The sequence below is a fragment of the Betta splendens genome, chromosome 4 (genome assembly GCF_900634795.4).
Source record: "Betta splendens chromosome 4, fBetSpl5.4, whole genome shotgun sequence".
NCBI classification, from domain to species: Eukaryota; Metazoa; Chordata; class Actinopteri; order Anabantiformes; family Osphronemidae; genus Betta; species Betta splendens.
The window spans coordinates 3,140,431-3,160,296 of record NC_040884.2 but is presented as its reverse complement, the minus strand read 5'-3'; the positions used below and the strand labels follow the sequence as shown (position 1 = coordinate 3,160,296).

Below are 19,866 nucleotides of genomic sequence, written 5' to 3'. Positions count from 1 at the left end.
CTTATGGGAAATGGGTCAAAAAATGAATAAAATTGAACATTTTTGGGAGCATACGTCTTGTTTCTGAGTAGAAAGTATGTGGGGATGACACCAAAGATCACGGAATGCTGAAGAATGCTGCAGCAGCGTAAACCTGGAAAACGAGTCAGCAGTGAAAGTCAGAGTGACTGATGGTCAACAAACACAAACAATTCCATCATTGCGTTGCTTCGTGTCTCGTCTTCTCGTCTTTAAGGGAGAAGTGGCCTGAGGGTAAAATCTGAGGAATGTCAAGTTTTGGGCAAAACCGAGACGAATGACCGCCAAGATTCAAGGCGAGTCCCAGACAGGAGGCTGGAATGGGCCTTGGGGCGGTGTTCAGCCCGGTCGCTGCCCATCGGGCTTCGCTTGTAAAACCAATCCTTTGGACTGTGGTTCCAAAGCTCTCGCCGTCTTCCTGAATCGTCACTGCGGCGGAAGAGGAGTCGAGGCCTCAACGCTGAGGTGAGACGTGCCTCCGTTGGAGCTGAACTGACTGGGAGGTACCGAGCTATGTGTGCAGGTCCGGGACGCGCCCGGGCCTGGGACGTGCCCGGGCCTGGGCCCAGCGTGCTGGGACCTGCTCCTGCAGGGTAGGTCCGGTAGCGAAGCAGCGCCGGAGCCCAGACTCCCACAGCAGCAACGACCAGGCGCTCAGGAGCATGCGGTAAGTAGCAGCTCGCGTTCAGCTTCACGCCTCCAGATTCGAGGCCAGCGTTTTCTGGCACAGAGGATTTGGATTGTGTTGAACATGTTGAATGTTTTTCTTCCCGCGCCGATCCGCCTTCAGTAATGACTGACTCCTCTCTGTTGCTAAATCTGGGATGTGTGCTGCGGATGGCTCGCTTTTGTCTACTAGTTTGTGAGCAAGTGCTTTTGAAGGAGCTGCTGTGATCTGAGCTGTTTCATTGGAAGTTTCTCCCTCTGTTTTTTTATTTTGCCTCTAGTTCTTTTCGTCTCCCTTCGTTCCTTAAGAAAAGCAGAAGAAAGGCGAGCGAGGCTCCTTTGAGCTTCGACCCAGAAACGAAGGGACGCATTAGGACGTCGCCTTCCTCCTCATGACTTGCCCCTTGCTTCCAAAGCCTCGCTGTCAAAGCTGTCAGAACTTTTGGCCTTTGGAAAGTTTTTTTTTCCCCCAAAGAAACTACTTTTACGTAAAACGAGGAATACCCATTTAATGTATTAGCTGCCGGTGACTGGTGCTGTTATCTACAGTACCGACTGGGTCGGTACCAGTAAGCAGCCAACAACAGGCAGCGCTACAGTTAGCAACGCTAGCAGGGACGAGGTTCAGTTCCCCATGTAGCTACTGCACCGCGCGTGGGGTTCAGTCCACATTAAACCTGTGGCTCAGACACGACTGTGATCTGAACCCACTGATCGTTGTCATGATGTGTGTTTGTGTAACTGTGCGTAGGAGGAGATCCGCGTCCAGGGGACGACACTGACGGGTCAGACATTCTACATCGGCTAAGATGTGAGTCACTGCTCTCAATTTAGGAACAATGACGGCGCGGTGTGTCAGATTTTGATAAAATCACCACATGATTGATGTGTATCACTTAATTAAAATGACATTCATTGAAAATGTGGTATAAATCATTAATTATTATATTATTATTTTAGATTCAACTCCTGCTTGGATTGTTCTGTCACTTTAAAGCAGCCTCCCAGCAGGTGCTGCCGGTCTGAGCTCTGAACCCTTGCTTTTCCAGGGCTCCGGTTGATGTTTCGTTGTGGGGAGAGTCCATCGACCGTCTGCTGGGCTGCAAAAGTAAGCGCGCCCCTGGACGCCGCTCCCTCACGCGCCCCTTCCTTCCACGCTGCCTCTTTTCGTCCTCTGCTGCTCAGCCTTGCGCATCGGTGGGATCTAGGGTATATTCTTCCTTCATCAAGTTCATCAAATCCATTTGGAGATGCACTTAAGGAGGAGACACTGGCAGAGCTCAGGGCCTGATCTGAGCTGCCAGCAGAGACAGCGATTCCGCCCCGCTCCTATTCATTCCTGAATCCTGCGCTCCTCCTGCTGATGGCTTTCACCCGACCGGGCTCCAGGCCTCTATTTGAAAGCGACTAACGGGCCAAACAGGGGCCTCTCTGCCTCTTTTCCACCGTTGCCTCCTCCTCTTTCATGGCGTTACCGAAATGAATTGAGCTGATCTGTAATATTTCAGGCTGCTGTCTGCTCCGTCAAGATTATCCGCCCGCAGACAGATACAGTTCCTCTTCTAGCCCACTTTCCCATTGAAGAAATGCACCGATACCTGACACATAGGTAAACCGTGGAAAAAAATATTATATCGACGTAATCGGTTGCTATTCACATACTATCACGTCCTCTGTGACGGTAGAGAGTGGGCTCTGCTGTGAGTGAGCGCTGAGTCCAGAGTGATTTGTGGACAGGAACACGAGGCCTCTGGACATATTTTGTTCCCCGTCAATTACTGTCAGAGCAGCAGCTCTGATTTATGTAAGGCAATTTGTGTGAATAACACCGGTGCTTGCAGATCCGGTAGCGGTTTCTGTGAGCTGCCGCGCGACCCGCTACGTGTTTGCCACCGGTAATGGAGGTGAGAAGCGTGAGGGGATGAGGAAGTTAGTGCCGTTTCACAATGCTGAAGTAGCACGCGTCCAGTCCGGTCCGACGGGTCTGAGGTTAAAGAGGTCCTGCAGACAAGCAGCGCGATACCTGACAGTTTGCTTCATCATCGCTTTGCTCACCGATTCTGCTGAGCAAGCGAAAACGGCTCAACATCAAGGCCCAGTGTGCAAGATCTACAAGAACCACAAGAACCACAAGGTTCACAGAGCTACAGCTTCTTCACATCAGCTGATATCAGCATTTTCACATATTAGAGAACTCATTTCCACACGCTGCATAGCGTGGGCTGGTATTTAGTGACCAAAGCATGCAGCGATGCTGGAGAATCCAGCTCCAGCCTTTTTCCTGCCCGTCGTCATAGCAGAGTATTTTGTTACAGGCCAAAACCCTGTAATTAAGGTAAAAGGGAAGGAGTGTGACGGAGCCGTGGCTAAATGCGTAGCCTCACTTCAGTGCAGCTCCAGTGTGTGAAATGAAGCGGCCTCGTCTTCAAAGCGCCTCTGTCCCTGTGTGCAGCCGGCCAGCTGGTGTTTGAAGACTTCCTGAGGACGCAGTACAGCGAGGAGAACCTGCTGTTCTGGGTGGCCTGCGAGGCCTTCAAGAAGATCGGCAGCGAGGCGGAACTGAGGGCCGCGGCCCGGAGGATCCACGCCGAGTTCGTCCGAGTGCACGCGCCGCGGCAGGTAACAGCCCGGAAACAGGCCCAGCCCCACTATTTCAACATGTGCACAAGTTGACCAGCAAACATAATGTAAAAATATCTCCAAACAGAAATAACTCTCGTTTGGAATAAAAATTGCTGTTTTTGAACACAGATAAACATCGACTGTGAGACGAGGGAAGAAATCGGTAAAAATATCTCCCAGCCGAGGCCAAATTGCTTCGACAGGGCGCAGAGACTGATATACGGCCTGATGGAAAACGACTGCTATCCACGATTTCTGAAATCAGAAATGTACCAAGCTCTGCTGGAACAGGCGGAGCAGCGATGAAAGCAATGTGAGCGGGAAAAAAAGCCCGTCCGACGTCTCCTCCAATGATTGATTCTGCACTTCAGACGACTTTTCTTAGAATTTCAGCTTCGCCGAAAAGACGCTTGTCTGTCAGAGGAATCAGGAGTGAATGGAGACACGCGGACTGACGGCATCTGAGGTCCAAACATGATCCAAATAATGTATTAAGTCACTTCTGATACTACCTGTATTTGATTTTCTTTTTATATTAACAAAGGGTCGTACTTCATACGACACCACATGTCAAAGGTTGTGTTGAAATAAACCTGAATATTTTGAGTAACAGCTCTCTGATATGTGACTCGTCTGTCAGTTCAATGTCTTAGACTGTTTCAGTCAGTTCGTCCTCTCGTTGCCTGGTTTGTTTGTGTTGGATGGATCGTACGTAAAGGAGACAATAATGTGCAAACCCTCAGTTCAATAAACCAAAGCATTGGGGTTAGTATGAACTCAAGTCTAACAAACAAAGGTGACATCCCACTTACATAAGCTCCCAGCTGCTGTATTTCAGCCCAGCTTCATTTACAGCGGACGCTGCTGACTTGCACAGGTCTAACTGGGGCATGGGTCAGACTGGACCAGCGAGCTGGACCTGCATCAGGAGCCGGGTTCCGTAGCCGTAGACGAGGGTCAGACGGGTCGCGTTCACTTAATGGCACAGGCTCCATGCGTAGGAGCGCAGGACCTGTTGCCATAACACAGTGAAGCCTGTGAGCCAAACACTGGCTCCATGCGTACGCGCTGTGCTGTATACACTGAGCAGTATACACAGAGAAACTAATGATGACAGCGGGTAACTTTCCACATAGATGCAGCAGATTAACGAGCCGTGACTCAGAAATCGACACAATCGGGGTCATTTAGTGAAACTAATCATAAAACCAGCAGCAAACAGTTTGATTATTGGTTATTTTCTCCTCAGCTGAGTCAGACTAAAGCTGAGAGGAGGCTGGATGTCAGACTCATTCAGGTGGGATTCCCATGATGGGAGCAGGTGGAAGCTGAAATATTTCCCCTGCTCCTCTGTGATTTAACGTCATTCCAGAAGGGGATGTTTACAAACGGGAGAAAAGGGCAGCGCTCAGCTGGGACTCATCACGTCCTCCATAGGACGGGATATTGATCATTTACCACAGCTGTATGCAGCCAAGCCTCAGCTGAACTGTCCCACATGCTCGTCTTAACGTTTCTCTCTCTCACATTGATGCAGAAATGTTCCAGCACACGTGCTTGCTGAGTTTCGTCCCGTCGACCCTGCAGCCGACGGCTTTGGACAGTTATTCCAGCAGCAGCAGTAAATTATTGGCGCAGATGTGGAAAATGACTCACACACTGTATGCGAACAAGACTGGGCTAAAATCAATGACCATAGTAGGCGATATTAAAATTACCCCGACTCCCAGACAGAATAAATCCAGCCTATACAGAGACTGCAGCAATAACATGGTCATGAGTTTAGCCGTAATAAACGTGTCTGGTTTAAGCAACGAGAGGAGATCCAGCTGTCCTCATTTTCATCATCATCGTCATCACTACAAAGGCCAGCGTGCAGCTCTGTCACGTGTGTCTCTACCTGACACTAACCTGTCATTCCAGGGGCTGCATGTCCTCTATTGTCCACTAGGGGTCATCGCTGTGCTACTTGCTTAGTCATAGCTACCCCTCACCTCTATCCCCAGTTGTTTAACACTTCATCCGATGCAGGTGTTGCAAATAAACATTACACTAAAGTCTAATAATGAATGGTGCCCAACTCAAGCTTTAATTCAGTTTATCACCCTGTTATTCGTCTGCAGTAAGTGATGCTGATCTCCTCTGCAAAGCAACCGCTAGTGGCTGCAGTCATTATGACAACATACACTGACAGGTGATATGTTTGACGTGTTATGACCTTGAGCTGCGCAGCTTTACCGAAAGGACGGAACAGTCTTGATCGCTTTCCAGGAAGTGAAAAGAAGAATTTTCCAAATCAAAGTTCCACGTCGCATCTCTTCGGCCTCAAAGGAACGATCTTCTGTTCTGAAGTCACCCAAGGCATTTTTATATTATTCCATTTCCCATGTTCATCCAGTTTCACCCTCTTTCCATTCTGTGACACAAGGAGAAAACTAAGACATTAGAGGAACATACTGAATGTACTATACTAAATGTAAAGAAATCTATTCTGTGTGATGAACAGAGCCCCTGTGACACAGCGTTTGCTTATTACTGTGGGCACGAATAAGTGGAAAACAACGTGCTGAGGGAGAAGAAGATGGAGACGCGATGAGGACGGACGGACGGCGTGGAGACGCCTCGCAGCAGCGATACCCAGCAGGTTTACGTAATCTGAGACGATGCCGGCTTCAGGCACAACTCGCAGACGCCCGGGTCTCTGCTGACTGTCACAAACTCCTCTGACTCCCAACTGTGGAGGAGGAAACTGTCTCCAAGCAGAAAGGCCCAGATTAGCTGTGACAGAGCTCCGCGGCTCCGGACGAACACGACTGATAGCGTCGACTGAAGCGGCAGCTCAGAGGGGCTTCACCTGAGAAAGACGCAGGACTGAGTGTCAAACACGAGGGTTCCTGGAATAAATGGTTCTAGTAATGGGTTTAGAGCTGTTTCTGCACATCACCACTAGATGGAGACAAACGTATGGTCTTCGTGTCAGAGCTCGTGTGAAAAGTTACTCGTGAAGCTCTGGTAAAGTGCATTTTACAGCTCAGACATATTTGTTTTTTGTCAACAAATATAAAAAACCTGAAATACTATAGTACATAATAATCTGATGCAATACTGTAAAAACAGGTCCATTATAAGCAACCTGTTTATATCACCACCATTAGAACCATCAGCAGCTTGGTGGGGAATAAAAAGTGGATCCCGCGCTGTGATCAGCACCCGTGGATCAGACGCGTCTGTGTGTGAACGGTGGAGCTGCACAACAGGAACCTCAGTGCGACTTCCCCCTCATCTGCTGCCGCTCAGCAACCGAGAGCTGTTTCACTTCCACCCGGGCGTCTGGCGAAACCCTTGCGACACGACTGCTCCGTGCCAGGGTCCAGGACAGCGTGAGGGACCAGTGTCTGATGACAGAGCGTCGCTGCACCTCTGAGCGTCGCATCCTTCACACTGTGGAGCCTGGAAGCTGCAAAAAACAGCGGCCTCTCCACTTAGAGCAGAACCTGAAGCTGCTGCTGCTGAAGCTGCTGCTGCTGAAGCTGCTGCTGAAGCTGCTGCTGCTGAAGCTGCTGCTGCTGAAGCTGCTGCTGCTGAAGCTGATGCTGCTGCTGAAGCTGCTGCTGAAGCTGCTGCTGAAGCTGCTGAAGCTGTTGCTGCTGAAGCTGCTGCTGCTGAAGCTGCTGCTGAAGCTGCTGCTGTTGCTGCTGCTGAACCTGAAGCTGCTGAAGCTGCTGCTGCTGAACCTGAAGCTGCTGAAGCTGCTGAAGCTGTTGCTGCTGAAGCTGCTGCTGAAGCTGCTGCTGCTGAAGCTGCTGCTGAAACTGCTGAAGCTGCTGCTGAAGCTGCTGCTGAAGCTGCTGAAGCTGTTGCTGCTGAAGCTGCTGCTGAAGCTGCTGCTGTTCCTGCTGCTGAACCTGAAGCTGCTGAAGCTGTTGCTGCTGAAGCTGTTGCTGCTGAAGCTGCTGCTGCTGAAGCTGCTGCTGAAGCTGCTGCTGAAGCTGCTGCTGCTGTTGCTGCTGCTGAACCTGAAGCTGCTGAAGCTGCTGCTGAAGCTGCTGCTGCTGTTGCTGCTGCTGAACCTGAAGCTGCTGAAGCTGCTGCTGCTTCACGTCTCACCTGGTCACGTGTGACCCTGTGCACTGCTCCACACATCAGGGACCACGGTCCTATGTATTCACCTGGGAATCATTTTAATAAACACACACACATGAACACAGTACAAGGACCAGAACACAGACTGAGTTCAGTCTAATTCTCTACAGCAGCAGAAATGAAAGTGTCACACTTCTCTATTATCTCCAGCTGCTTTGCAGCGTTTTCTGCATTTATATCTCACAACGAACTTCCTTGACCGACGGCCACTGAGCTATTTCACAAATTTCCGTTGTTATGTAATGATATCAAACGTTGGTGTGATACAGTACGATGATGAAATACGGATGTTGCTGACGATCAGGGGGAATTTAAAGAAAATGCTGCGAAATGCAAGCGTTGATGCCTCTTTGAAAAAGGGTCTAAGAAATCTGACCAGAGACGTGTTTTTATCATTTAAGTGTTTTTGTCATTTAAGGCACCGTGAGGATAAAGGCTCCTGAAGACACACAACGAGCGCGTGTCACTCAAACCAGCGGCTGCTGCGTCTGCGGTGCCTGTAATTAATCTTCGATTCACCTTTAAGCGCAGCAAGAATCTGGTGTCCGTCTGATGAGACCAAACATGGATGTGGAGGAAACCTTGTTCATTTTGGCTGGACCTCGTTCTGATGCTCATTTATCCTAACGTGGCCATGACTCATAAGGTTTTGACTCGTTCACGCTGTCACTTCGGGACAAACCGTAGTCTGGTTTCACGCTGTAGCTTCAGCTGATATATAACAGTCGGAGCTTTTCTGGTAAATCCTGAAATCTACTGGAAGTGAGATCAAATTACAAAAAGCCTAAAAAAACAGCCAACCTGCCTGCCTTTAAATAAAACTATAGAATAAATTAGCTTTTTTGTGCCTACTGATACTTTTAATGACAATCAGTTACATTATTACTTCGACTGTTCTGACATACGGGACTGTTCTGTATCTGTTTATGCTGAACCGTGTGTCAGCGATGACGTTCACCTTCGTGACAGGCTGCGTTTTTGCTGTTCTGCTGATCAGATCTGAGAAGCCACTGATCAGTGACGTAAATGATGGATCAAAGTTTTGCACTTTGCATTAAATATTATACACGTATACGTATGTGTCTTATAAGATGCTGCATAATGACGACTCCCAACGTCAGGAAGACGTCAGGACTGTGAATTATTTGCAGATGAATTGTTCTTTTGCTTCAGAAATGTGACGGAAATTACGTCCTGTGTCACACTGTGAATGACTGCACAGGCCAAACATGTAGAACATCAAACGTTTACATGATTTAATCTTCGGTGCAGGCTAAACATAGAAAAACCTGACACATTCTGTGATAGGAATCAGAGAAACCACGCTGACGCCTGCACTTCCTTGACTTTCTGGTGTCTGGAGCCTTTTTTATTCCATTTGCTTTGAACAACAAGAAAATGTGAAAAACTCAAACATTTGGTTGATGCCTGGAAACTTTCTTACAAATAACAAATGGAGAAACCCGTTTTTAAAGTGCAGGTCATTTCAGGACAATTATTTGAAGAAGCTTTTTTAAAGTCATGATGCCACTAATAACACAAAACCTGTTTCATGAGCAAAATGAGCCGCAGAAAGAAAAGCTGTGAACCACGAGCTTTTACAGAGCGGCTGCTTTTAGAGGCCTTTAAGGCTGTAAGTCCAATGAGGACGAAGGACACAGTGAGCACAAGGTGTCCCACATGACCTCATCAGCAGCAGGTTGAGCTACGCGCCTGTTTAAAAGCAGGACATTTAACGTGTGGGCGTAAAATCGCCTCCTAACGACAGAAACAATCATCACACAACTTAAAACATGATGATGCGATGTTTGGTAGAAACAGCACACGATGCGGTTCCACTCATTTCTGCTGCAGGTGGATTGTGATCATGACAACTGCCTCCACGCATCAGCCGAGGTTTTCAATTAGACTAATTACAAAAACAAGGTCGCTGTCGTCCAGTGAGCGGAGCCTCACCTCCAGAACCTGAACTTGGTTCAGGCCTGTTACAGTACTGGATCAATAGAGACAAAGCAGGTGAGGCGACCTCTGCTCCGCCGCGTTTAAATGCTGATGCACCGTTTCTGCTGAGTCGTGGCCTCATTAGCTGTGTTTGAGCAGGATCTGCTCGGAGCAGGCTGCGTCCGCGGTCTCGGTAGAGCGGCCCCACTGCCTGTGAACGCAGCTTTGCATTCTGAACCCTCTCACGCCCCTGATGAGACGCACGCGGCCAAGCGTGCGGCGCGAAGGGCGTCGGCCGCTGGGAACTCAACTCCCTCACGTCGCACGTGCGCCTGCTGCCGCTGTCGTCGCTCTCATGTGGAAACTTTGAAATTAACTCACTTCAGCTTTCTCGTGGCCACAAACTTAACATAATAGTTGGACCCCTGAGAGGCTGCCCCAACACGCACGCACGCGCACGCACGCACGCGCACACACACGCACGCACACGCACGCACGCACACGTGCAGCCCCGCTTTGAGCAGCGTGTTGTAAAGGATTCTTTCCAAACTTCAGCGCGGAGCATCACTCGAGCTTTTGCAATGAGGAACTGTGGCAAAGACATTTACATACGTGACTCTGAGTCAAAGAAATGATCAGACAAATGTGTTAAAGCACAGCAAATGTTGAGTCCGAGACATTTCAGCCAGGAGCGGTTCTGAAAAGCGTCTGGGTCACTGGGTGAGACTCAAAACTCATCCACTGCATCCGTCTTGACCTTCGTAGAATCATTCTTTTCTAGTTTGGTCATTTCTGTTTCTATCTGAAGATGCTGCAAATGTATTTTGATGCTTTAATTGACTTCTGTTTGAACTTTGTCCTTGATTCGTTGCGACACAAACCTGTGGTGGCGTCAGTGAGGAGGAAGAACCGAGTCAGTCTGACGTGACTCCTCATTGTGTGTCCACTGATTTGACTTAAAGTCAATTACTGGTCACCAGCTCGTCCAAAATAGTCCAGTTTAGTAAAATCAGTTGAATGTTTGTTTGTCGTTTAGATACTGAGTAATGTCTTTACATATCGTCATAGGATTCAGCCTTTATTAGTGGGGAGCTCTGAACTGGGACCCGTCTGGACTCTGGACCAGTGTCTCCAGGAATGAGAATGACCACTTTCCAGGATTTGGAAACACAAAAATCACTAGAATGTGAGTCAAAGAGTGTGAGGGGCCTGAACAGCAGCTGATTGCATGTTGTAATCCAGAAGGCATGTGGTACCTGTACCAGCAGGCCCTCAACGTCACAGGCGTTTCATCTTTCCTGCCCTGGAACAAAGACAACGGTACCGTTTCCAGACGCCAGCGCAGAGTTCCGCTCCTCAGGACGTCACCAGGCATGTTAAAATGCCCAAACTTCTGCTGTCAAGGATTCGCTTTTACGAAATTAGGGATTTGGTGCAAAATGTGAAGCAGCCTAGAAGGTGAGTAAGTCTGAGACTCACGGTGCGAGATGAAGAGTGAAACTCTGAGTGAGTTTCAAGCCTGTTTTTTTTTTCCACCAGAACTTCATTGGACTTCATTTGTTTTCTAGGACTGACATAGTTTGTAATTCAAAGAGACGCAGGAGAGATTTTCAGGAACTTATGGTACAAAACACAGATGATATGACCTCTACAAAACACAGGTACCGTACGTTCCATTGTTCTACGCATCCCAGTGACAGCTGATTAACGTTATTTATCGCAGATTTCAGACGAACTGTGACCTCCACCTCAACAAACTGCTGAAGAAGAAAAGTGAGAGCCTCCTGATCACTTTCACTGTGTTGATGAGTGTTTGCTGAAAGATAAGTAACCCAAACGTTCCGTATCTACAGAATATTTGGCAGCGTTCCGCACGTTCCTGCAATCGGAGTACAGTGATGAAAACCTGGAGTTCTGGCTCGCGTGTGAAGACTTCAAGGCGACGTCCTCGGCCGAGAAGCTCCGCTGTAGAGCAGAGGCCATTTACCAGGAGTTCATCCAGCCCACAGCTCGCAGAGAGGTCAGTGTGCGTCGCTAAAACGCAACACGCTCAGCCTCGTGCTCGAAGCGTGGAAGTTCCCATCAAAATATGCAAAGCAAAATAAGACAAGCGACTGAAAACAGAATGTACCAGACGTTTGGCCCCAGAGGACGTCCCGCTCGTAAACGCTGGTTAAAACCAGGCTCAGCGCTTCCAAAGCTCAACTCCTCTTTAATGCATTAGTTCCAGCATTAAAACCAAACTGTGACCATTTCAAGTCTGAGCTTCTGCAAAAGCAATGAAATCTCTGAAATTATAAAGGGAGATACAAGGAGGCGTGAAAATATGAATCAGTAAATATAAATATGTAAAGAGGACGACAGGTTGAGGTTTGAGGAAACCAGGTGAAAGACAAGCTGTTAAATACGAGATCATGAGCCCCAAACAGAAACCTGCGTCTGACCACTGGCCAACATCTGGCAGCAGCAGAGGCCATTTCATGGCCATTAACCATTTAAGACGAAAGGTTCGCCTGGAGGAGGATTTTCCCAGGAGACGCCACAGACTGGTTCCAGTACGGGACAAACTCCTTTGATGTCTTCACAAATACACTGTTTGTCCTGTGATAAACATCACGAGGTTGACAAATATCTGTTCATCTTAGGGATTAAAACATTTTAGTAAACTTTATATAATTCTATATGTTGAGTTTTATTTGCTTTTCTTCAGATCAACGTCGACTGCCACATTAGAGAGAAGATCAGAAAGTCCTTGGCTAAACCCAGTCGCTCCTGCTTCGACGAGGCCCAGAAACACGTTTACCTGCTGATGGAAAGCGATTCCTGCCCCAGATTCCTACAGTCCGACGCCTACCTGAGTCTAAAGCACAAATCCAGAACTCTGTGGTACATTTAGAGGGAAACCAAGCTATTACTCTTAAAACACTGTATCGGGACTGTTTGTGTTGTTTTGTTTTTCCTAATCTGGTTGAATGCAAAGTTATTTCACGTCGTATGAAAGTATAAAACCAATTAAGTGCAACTTGTTTAAACAACAAGGTGTCGAGCTGCACAATGGTGTGATGTTGTACAGCTGCTGATGCATGTGAGAGCAGAGTTTAGGCTTTGTGTCGACTGAAAGCTGCTGCAAGCTGAGGTTCAGTATTCAATCATTCAAAAGATAATGATAAATATAATAAATGTTCTTTCTGACATGTAAAGTTCATTCAGTTCTCTCAATCAACTTTGGAAACAGTTCTGCTGATGATTTCCATCCCCACTAAGCACTTCTTAGTATTGAGCTTCCACATAGTCACAGCTCTGACAGGTTTTAGGTTTATATTTATCTGACTGACTGAGTAACTGGGCACGTCGGCATGATCAAAAAAGAGAAGTTTCCACAGCTCACCGGCGAGGAGATTCTGTTTTTGGTCACATGTCTGATATATCTTCTAATTAGGTGCAGAGGAGACTCCACACACCAGCAGTAAGGTTTACCAAGCTGGAAAAAAGTAACCCTGCCGTAACCCTTGATCCCGCTCTGCTCTGTAAATGGCCCTATTCCTGAAATCTGTGCCTTAAAAAGGAGTCGGGAGGCAGCTAATAATAACTCTGAGGCTTAAACGACAACACTGGAGTCATCAGACAACCTGATGCGTAACAGATCAGCCTGAATGTGCTGCCTTGTTAGGGGAATAATCTCATCACCCACAGACAATGATGGGAGAGAAGGTGCAAATAAAAGTGCTCTCATGGTGCTTTTAGTGTCATTTACTGTACGTTTAATTCAAGTTAGTTGCATTTAGTGTTTCAGTTTCACTTCTATGGAATATCTGCTGAACTCAATGCAAACATTTGTGCAGCTTTAAGTTGTGGATCTAATTCTGGTTGACTTCATAATTGGGTTGATTTCGTTGAAATTCCTTTGAATAAAAGGCACAAAATTAAAACCACCTGCTGGCGTTGGTGCCGAGTCCAACTGGTGGCAGTCGAACAGGAGCTTTTTTAGCATATGCTTTAAAATATTCTGGCCTCAAAATCACAAGTAGTATCATAAAAAGTGTGATTGGAAGTTTCTGGCCGAGCCAAAGGTCGTCGTTCTATCTTCTCCGTATCAGCTGGCATTGGCAGATAAGTTTAATTAAGCGTTGCTGTGGTGCTGAAAGTGCTAACGCAGGCATTTACTGTTGCACATCGATACCATAAATGAAAACGTGGCCTCGTCCATCGTCACACGTCAGCGGCTGATGGTCGGAGGCCGTTCCCGACGAACCGCTCTCACATGTCCCGCATCACACGACCAGCCACGCTTCACACTCAGCACAGTCTGCCGGAGCGGTTGCCACGGTGACGAGGGGGAAGCGAGTACCGTCGCCGGCTCGGCGGCACTTCCAGCCCCTCGGCCGCCGAGCACACGTGCAGCGGACGGACAGCAGTCGCTCGGCGGCGCCTCCGCGCTCATAGCCGTGTTTGGGCAGAAGGCAGAGCGGAGTCCGCTGAGCCGAGCCAAAGGGCATCAGGTGCTGAGCGCGTACGTCCAGGCAGGAGCTCCCACCTCACAAGCGCCTGCTTTTAATTATGGGCTCAAGCTCCTGTGTTTTCTTTCCTCCGGCTCTGAACCTGCGATGACATCACCAGCGTGACTTACTGGAACAGAAACTAAACAGCATTTCCATTTTGTAGTGAAAAATACATTTGCATTTTACTTTCACACGTCTGATGCAAAAGTTCCAATTTGTTCTTAGCACCAAATATTTATAAAGAGAAGCCACAGAGTAATTAAATCCTTGTCCGGCTTTGTTTACCTAAATAAGCCTTAAACCACGTTGATTTCAAAATAAAATGCTGTAAACAGAGGTGACATGAAGAAGGTTTAGATTCATTTGTCTGAGGAGTTACTGGCACAACATCTGGAAACCACTGCAAACCCATTAACCACATGCCTTCCCTGCATCCAATGGGGGTCGACTGTACCATGTTGTTCTTCATATGCATCTGTCTCAGCTGAACAGGTGCAGCGGGACCAGGAACACCCAGACACTCTATTCACAGAACCATGTCTCAGACCTGCTTCCTCCTGACGCCTGCCAAGAATTTGCCCTGCTTTAACTGTAGCTGTTCAGTGACTAGAAACCCCTTTGATTTCCACTGTGCAGCAACAGGAGAGTAACTGGAGCAAACAGAATGGTTTGACGCATGCCGTCTAGACTTCGTTGGGCAAGTTGTGAGCCCAGACTTCCCAGTGAGACGAGGAAGGGCGACTTCAGCTTCCGTAGTCTGTTGATGCGTCGTTAACATCCACCTCACACACAAATCGTGTTTCCAGACCAGAAAATCCCTCGTTTACTTGACTTATCAAGCAGTGTTGTCGGTTTCCTTTTTCTCACAGACTTTTGTGAATTTGTAGCGTTTGAATGAAACTAGATGATGGACTTTCAAATCCCGGCCTCCACATCCGGCGAGTCCTCGACCCTGTAGTACGTGTGATATGACATTCGGACTACTTCGCTGACTTCCCCGTCATTGCTGCCTCTGTGTGACAATCGATTTGTAGTTTCCTCTTTTAATGCGTACGGCTCGTCTTGCATCAATCTGTGATGGGACTGGAAAATGTCAAACCGCAGGAAGCCGGGCCGCGCTTAGCAGCCTTCACTTTTTAGCCCAACACAAGGACATGATGTGATGATCAGGATTTGCCTATCACAGTTACTGTCATTTGCATCTGTGCTGCCGGACTAAAAATAATGCGAACACAGCATGCTTTCAGCCACTGCTGTCCGCTTTGCTGATGCACTGAAGAATCGGCGGATCGGCAGCAGCGGGGGGAAAGCAGAGGCGCAGAGACATAATAGGGAGCCGGAGTCCTCGGAGCAGTGCAGCGAGTACGAAGAGGTGGGAGGAGAGGAGGAGCGGGGGGAGGGGGAGGAAGGGGTGCTTCCTCTTCAGCCCGGGCTCAAGAGCTGATGCATCCCAGCAGCCCTCGTCCATAGCAACAGGAAACCTCGCTATATAAAGCGCCGTCGCAGGGGAAACCTCACAAGTGTCTCGCAGCCGCAGCATGTTCAGGTCCGAGAGCCTGAGAGCGAGGACTTAACAAAACCATGCGCAGCTCAATCGTCGAGCCGCTCAACACACAGCGCTTCATCATGGACAGTGATGACAGGAAGAGAAACAAGAACATGTGAGTGAAACCTTTGCTGGTTGAAAGGCTGCGCTTCCAGTAAATACACTGAGCTGCTGCTGGGTCGGGTGAAGCTAGTTTTTAACGCTAGAGTAGAAACAGACAGTTAATTAGTGACGGACGCTTTCTAGTGTCTCCTGAGAGCAGCTGAAGGTCGACACCGGCCGAAGCGGACCTCTCCTGTGTTCTGATTAGGAACCGGCCCAGAAACATAGATTCATGTGTTTCTTCTTTTCTCACAGTGGAAAGAACTTCATGTGCCGACTCCAGTGCATGTTCACACATCCCTCCGGCTCCGAGAGGTGAGGATCCTAATGTTTTGCATACATCTCCGTTTTAAAATAGGCAGCCTGCTGCTATGATTTCCATCTATGGCCTTATGAAAGGATTCAAATCAACCAGACACCATGTTTGCTTTGGCGCAGAGCGCTCACGCACCAACATCTCCCATGCTTTGACAATTTTGTCTGAACCCGATAAGCCCGTCGCTGTCCTTCACTGGGACCTCGCAGACCTCACGCTTCACTGAGGCCTCATTCTGCCCAGATTTGATGCTGGTTCACTAATCCGCCTCGCGTTTTCTCCCAGTAGGCTAAGTTTAGAAGATACCCAACAATGGTCACAGTCACTGGAGCGACTTCTGGAATCTAAATGTAGGTTTCTTCTCCCTGGAGGACGCAAATCCTGATACAATATGAAGTTATGTCTGTGGGCGAAGCAGAAGCAGAAGGAAGCTGCTGTTTGTGGCTGGTGCTCAGTGAGTCGTCTGTTCTTTCTCTAGACGGACTCGCCACCTTCCGCACCTTCCTTAAGTCCGAATACAGCGACGAGAACATTGAGTTCTGGCTCACGTGCGAGGACTACAAGAAGATCAAGTCCTCCTTCAGGATGTCCTCCAAAGCCAAGAAGATCTACGAGCAGTTCATCAAAGCGGAATCTCCCAAAGAGGTGAGTTCAACTCAAGCTAGCGCCGTTGTCGCGCATGGGATTATTAATAACACACATCAGGATCTGCTCCTGGTTTAAACCTCCACGTTCCTGTTTATGTGCTGGTTCCAGATCAACATCGACTATCACACCCGAGAGCAGATCAAGAGGAACATCAAGACTCCCACCATGCACTGCTTCGACGACGCTCAGAAGATCGTTTACGGGCTGATGGAAAGAGACTCGTACCCGCGGTTCCTCCGCTCGGACATTTACAGAACTCTGCTGGAGAACCTGGCCGCCGACGCCACCAAGGGATGAGCGCGTTCAGGGCGAAGGAGAAAAGACTGCGAAGCCGAAACTGGAATGTTTGAGCTCCTTCAGGAGGAAGGACGAGTGGCGCACGCAAGGTGGACACGCACGCACGCACGCACACAGACACACACAGACCTCAGCACCAGAAGAAGACGCCGGCACCGAGCACCAGTCGCCTCAACAAGGACCCTGTAGCGTGTGTTTGCACGGGACAAGTCTGCCAGCGTTTGTCTTGAGCACTTTGACCATGAATGAATCACCAGAGACGCAGAGCTGCGTAATCGACCATGCAACCGACCTCCTCTGGGCCTCGTGTGCAAGTGTTTCCTGTGCAGATGAGACGCAGCAGTCGCTGCACCCGCTGCGAGAGAGAGTGTGTGTGTGTGTGTGTGTGTGTGTGTGTGTACGTGTGTGTGCGTGTGTGCGTGCGTGCGTACATGTGTGTGTGTGTGTACGTGTGTGTGTGTGTGTGTGTGTGTGTGTGTGTACGTGTGCGTGCGTGCGTGCGTGTGTGCGCGCGTGCGTACGTGTGCGTGTGTGTGTGTGTGCGTGTGTGCGTGCGCCTGTGTGTGTGTGAGACGACGTACTAAACCGCAGAATAAGCTGCTGCAGTGATCGCCCTCCGTCAGCAGCTCGGAGGTCAGAGACTCCGCCGACGGGCGACTCGGCGCCGATACGTCCTCCAGCGTCTGCAGAGGAACACTTGGTTCTGCAAGAAGCTTCCTGGGAGCCTTTACACCAGATTCATAAATTTCCTAGATCGGATTCATGCCGAGTTTTACAAACTTTTTGTGTTTGTTTGTTAGTTTTGCATTCAGGCTGACTCAGCATATTTAAGCTTATTTAACACAAAGTCTTCTTCAAAGGCTTCTCTTCCAGTTAAAAACACAGCATGGCTTTAATTCACATTTCCGAGCGGGATGTGAAGCGAACCCTGCGCCACAGCAGCCCATTTATGGCCAGTGACATCTACTTTAATTCCTCAACACACGACCGCTGGCCGACGTCTGAACCAAATTCTTAGCGCACTGAAGTGTCAACAGTTGTGGTTTTACATAATAATCTATTGGAGTGGAAACGTAGACGTAGGATGATTCACGCTGTACGATAGGACTTGTCTTGTATATCCTGAGAAAACGCCTTGTTACTGCCTTCAAGCACGTTTGAATGTATCCAAGCGAGTTATTAGTTACGTTAACTTAAAAGGAAAACGTCGTATTATTTATTGTTGACTGCCACCAATTGAGTTCAACATTTGTTGCAGTGTTAAAGAGCTTGTTATAAAGTTAGTGATTTGAACGACATTAAATTATTTGACTTGGACGCACGTGGTTTGATAAACACTTTTGGCTGTTTGTGATCTTTGAGTTTCACTGAAACAGATCTTAAAACATCGCTTTAGACGAATTCATGCCGTCTTTGCATAATTACTGACTGTTGTATATTCAACACAAATACTCCACTGCACATGCATGGAAACATATGGACGGTGCCAAGTTCTGGTGGGTCTATTTACGCGGTTGTGGAGCTACAACTTCAGCGCCGCTGACGACACTCCGTCCTCCGACGTGACAGAGAAGATACACAGCGTGGCTCTAAAGGGCTCTTGCTTTAAAACACGTGCATTCGAACCCAGCCTGCATTTACAGTAACTACAGTAAATCTTTGCTTGACAGGACAAGTGTTATGTCCCTGGCTCTGTTTCAGTACCGGTTTTAGGTCCAAGTCATTACGTCAAAGCACAAATTCTCAGGTATGACACCAAATTCTGGGTATTTGATCTATTGTCTATTCACCTAAAACCTAAGAACATATATGATATTTGAGCTGCTGTAAAAACAGGAAGGACACGACTTCCGGTTTCTATTGAAATCAGTCATTGTGAGAAATGAGATTTCGGGGGAATGAATCGGGGGAACACGGCATAATGAAACACTGCACTGCTCTGAGAAGCAGCCATGAGGCCGCAGGCAGCTCTGATGCCTTGTTATTGATTTGTTCAGGCCAAAGTGAAGTCAACTGCTCGCCGTCTTCGAGCGAATGGTCCTTTAAATGCAGGACGTGCAAAGGCTGGAAAGTTCAGCGAGCACCGTTTACTGACCGCATGCAAAAAGGTCACGTCCTGGTTGATTCAGGAAGTTCCAGCATCTGGACACAGATACATAAACACCGAGCGCGAGGATGTTTTTGAAGTAGGATGTCGTTCAAACCGGTTCCAAACGGAGGTTGAGCTCAATATTTACAAATTCTATTCGTTTCCCAGGTGTTGGTTCATCTGAGCATCCAAACAAAACCACCGAGAAACAGCTGCTTTCATTCCCAGACATGAAATCCTCCTGCTGACGTCCCAGCATTCACCTGCACTGCTAATGAATGAAATGCACCATCGCTCCTCAGTCTGGGATCAAGAACACATGTAAAGCTCACATCACCCACACGGACCCGACGCGGAACGCAGAGAACGTCTCGTCAACGTCACCCATGTCCTGCAGCGGCTCAACGTAACTGCATACGTTTGCTTTCACGCTGACGTGAACATGACTCAATAACAAACACGGCATTCAAATAGGAGTGAAACATGCAGGCGGCCTCATTTCCCTGTTCCTCTGAACGCCGTCGGTCTGACAGGCCTCATTCGCACACATTGACAAACATGTTCCACGGGTTCTGAACTGGGATCACACTTACTGGACGTCAGGTGATGATCGGCCGCAGCCAAAGCAAATAAAGCTGCATCAGCTGCGGCTGAACGCGCAAATAAAGCGTTCACTATAGAAACACGCTTCCACGGCGTCACTCAAGGGTCCTCCTGGAGAATTCTAATATCTGCCTTTGAATAAGGATTGAAGGCGACAGACAAAGTGATGGTGTCAGACTGGTGACAGCTTTGCTTTGGTTTGGTTTAGTGGGAGTCACAGAGTCGTGCGTTGAACCGACCTGCAGAGTTTACCGATATTATGATGTTGGATGTTTGTTCAGTACCTAAAGGTGCACAGTGTGTGTTCACGCATGCAGGTACCGGCTCCTGGTCCGACCGGTACCTGCCACTGTAACGACCCGGTATCAGCTTGTGG

The 19,866-nt window shown here is 48.3% G+C and overlaps 3 protein-coding genes across 7 annotated transcripts; all 3 read left to right on the top strand.

Annotated features, from left to right (window-relative positions):
* Positions 1-546: 546 nt before the first annotated feature.
* LOC114854758 (regulator of G-protein signaling 8-like) lies at positions 547-3,918 on the top strand. 2 transcript variants are annotated; one of them, XM_029149435.3, is made up of 5 exons: positions 547-685; positions 1,436-1,495; positions 1,734-1,792; positions 3,137-3,303; positions 3,436-3,918. In XM_029149435.3, coding segments are annotated over exons 2-5 (405 nt in total). In that variant the 5' UTR covers positions 547-685; positions 1,436-1,493; the 3' UTR covers positions 3,613-3,918. The 2 variants fall into 2 exon arrangements, with proteins under 2 accessions (XP_029005268.1, XP_055364460.1); XM_055508485.1 differs by lacking the exon at positions 547-685 and having other exon boundaries at positions 695-1,495.
* A 5,301-nt stretch (positions 3,919-9,219) lies between these two features.
* Positions 9,220-12,584, top strand: si:ch211-117l17.6 (regulator of G-protein signaling 21). 3 transcript variants are annotated; one of them, XM_029148664.3, is made up of 7 exons: positions 9,220-9,465; positions 10,459-10,576; positions 10,656-10,848; positions 10,959-11,051; positions 11,114-11,163; positions 11,244-11,410; positions 12,101-12,584. In XM_029148664.3, exons 2-7 carry the CDS (start codon positions 10,528-10,530, stop codon positions 12,284-12,286), a joined length of 738 nt encoding a protein of 245 aa, XP_029004497.1. In that variant the 5' UTR covers positions 9,220-9,465; positions 10,459-10,527; the 3' UTR covers positions 12,287-12,584. The 3 variants fall into 3 exon arrangements, with proteins under 3 accessions (XP_029004497.1, XP_029004498.1, XP_029004499.1); XM_029148665.3 differs by having other exon boundaries at positions 9,221-9,465; positions 10,659-10,848; XM_029148666.3 differs by having other exon boundaries at positions 9,231-9,465; positions 10,459-10,848.
* Positions 12,585-15,313: 2,729 nt separating this feature from the next.
* Positions 15,314-18,115, top strand: LOC114854365 (regulator of G-protein signaling 21-like). 2 transcript variants are annotated; one of them, XM_029148669.3, is made up of 5 exons: positions 15,314-15,550; positions 15,793-15,852; positions 16,142-16,203; positions 16,332-16,498; positions 16,610-18,115. In XM_029148669.3, exons 1-5 carry the CDS (start codon positions 15,471-15,473, stop codon positions 16,796-16,798), a joined length of 558 nt encoding a protein of 185 aa, XP_029004502.1. In that variant the 5' UTR covers positions 15,314-15,470; the 3' UTR covers positions 16,799-18,115. The 2 variants fall into 2 exon arrangements, with proteins under 2 accessions (XP_029004502.1, XP_029004501.1); XM_029148668.3 differs by having other exon boundaries at positions 15,317-15,550; positions 16,139-16,203.
* The last annotated feature ends 1,751 nt before the right edge of the window (positions 18,116-19,866 follow it).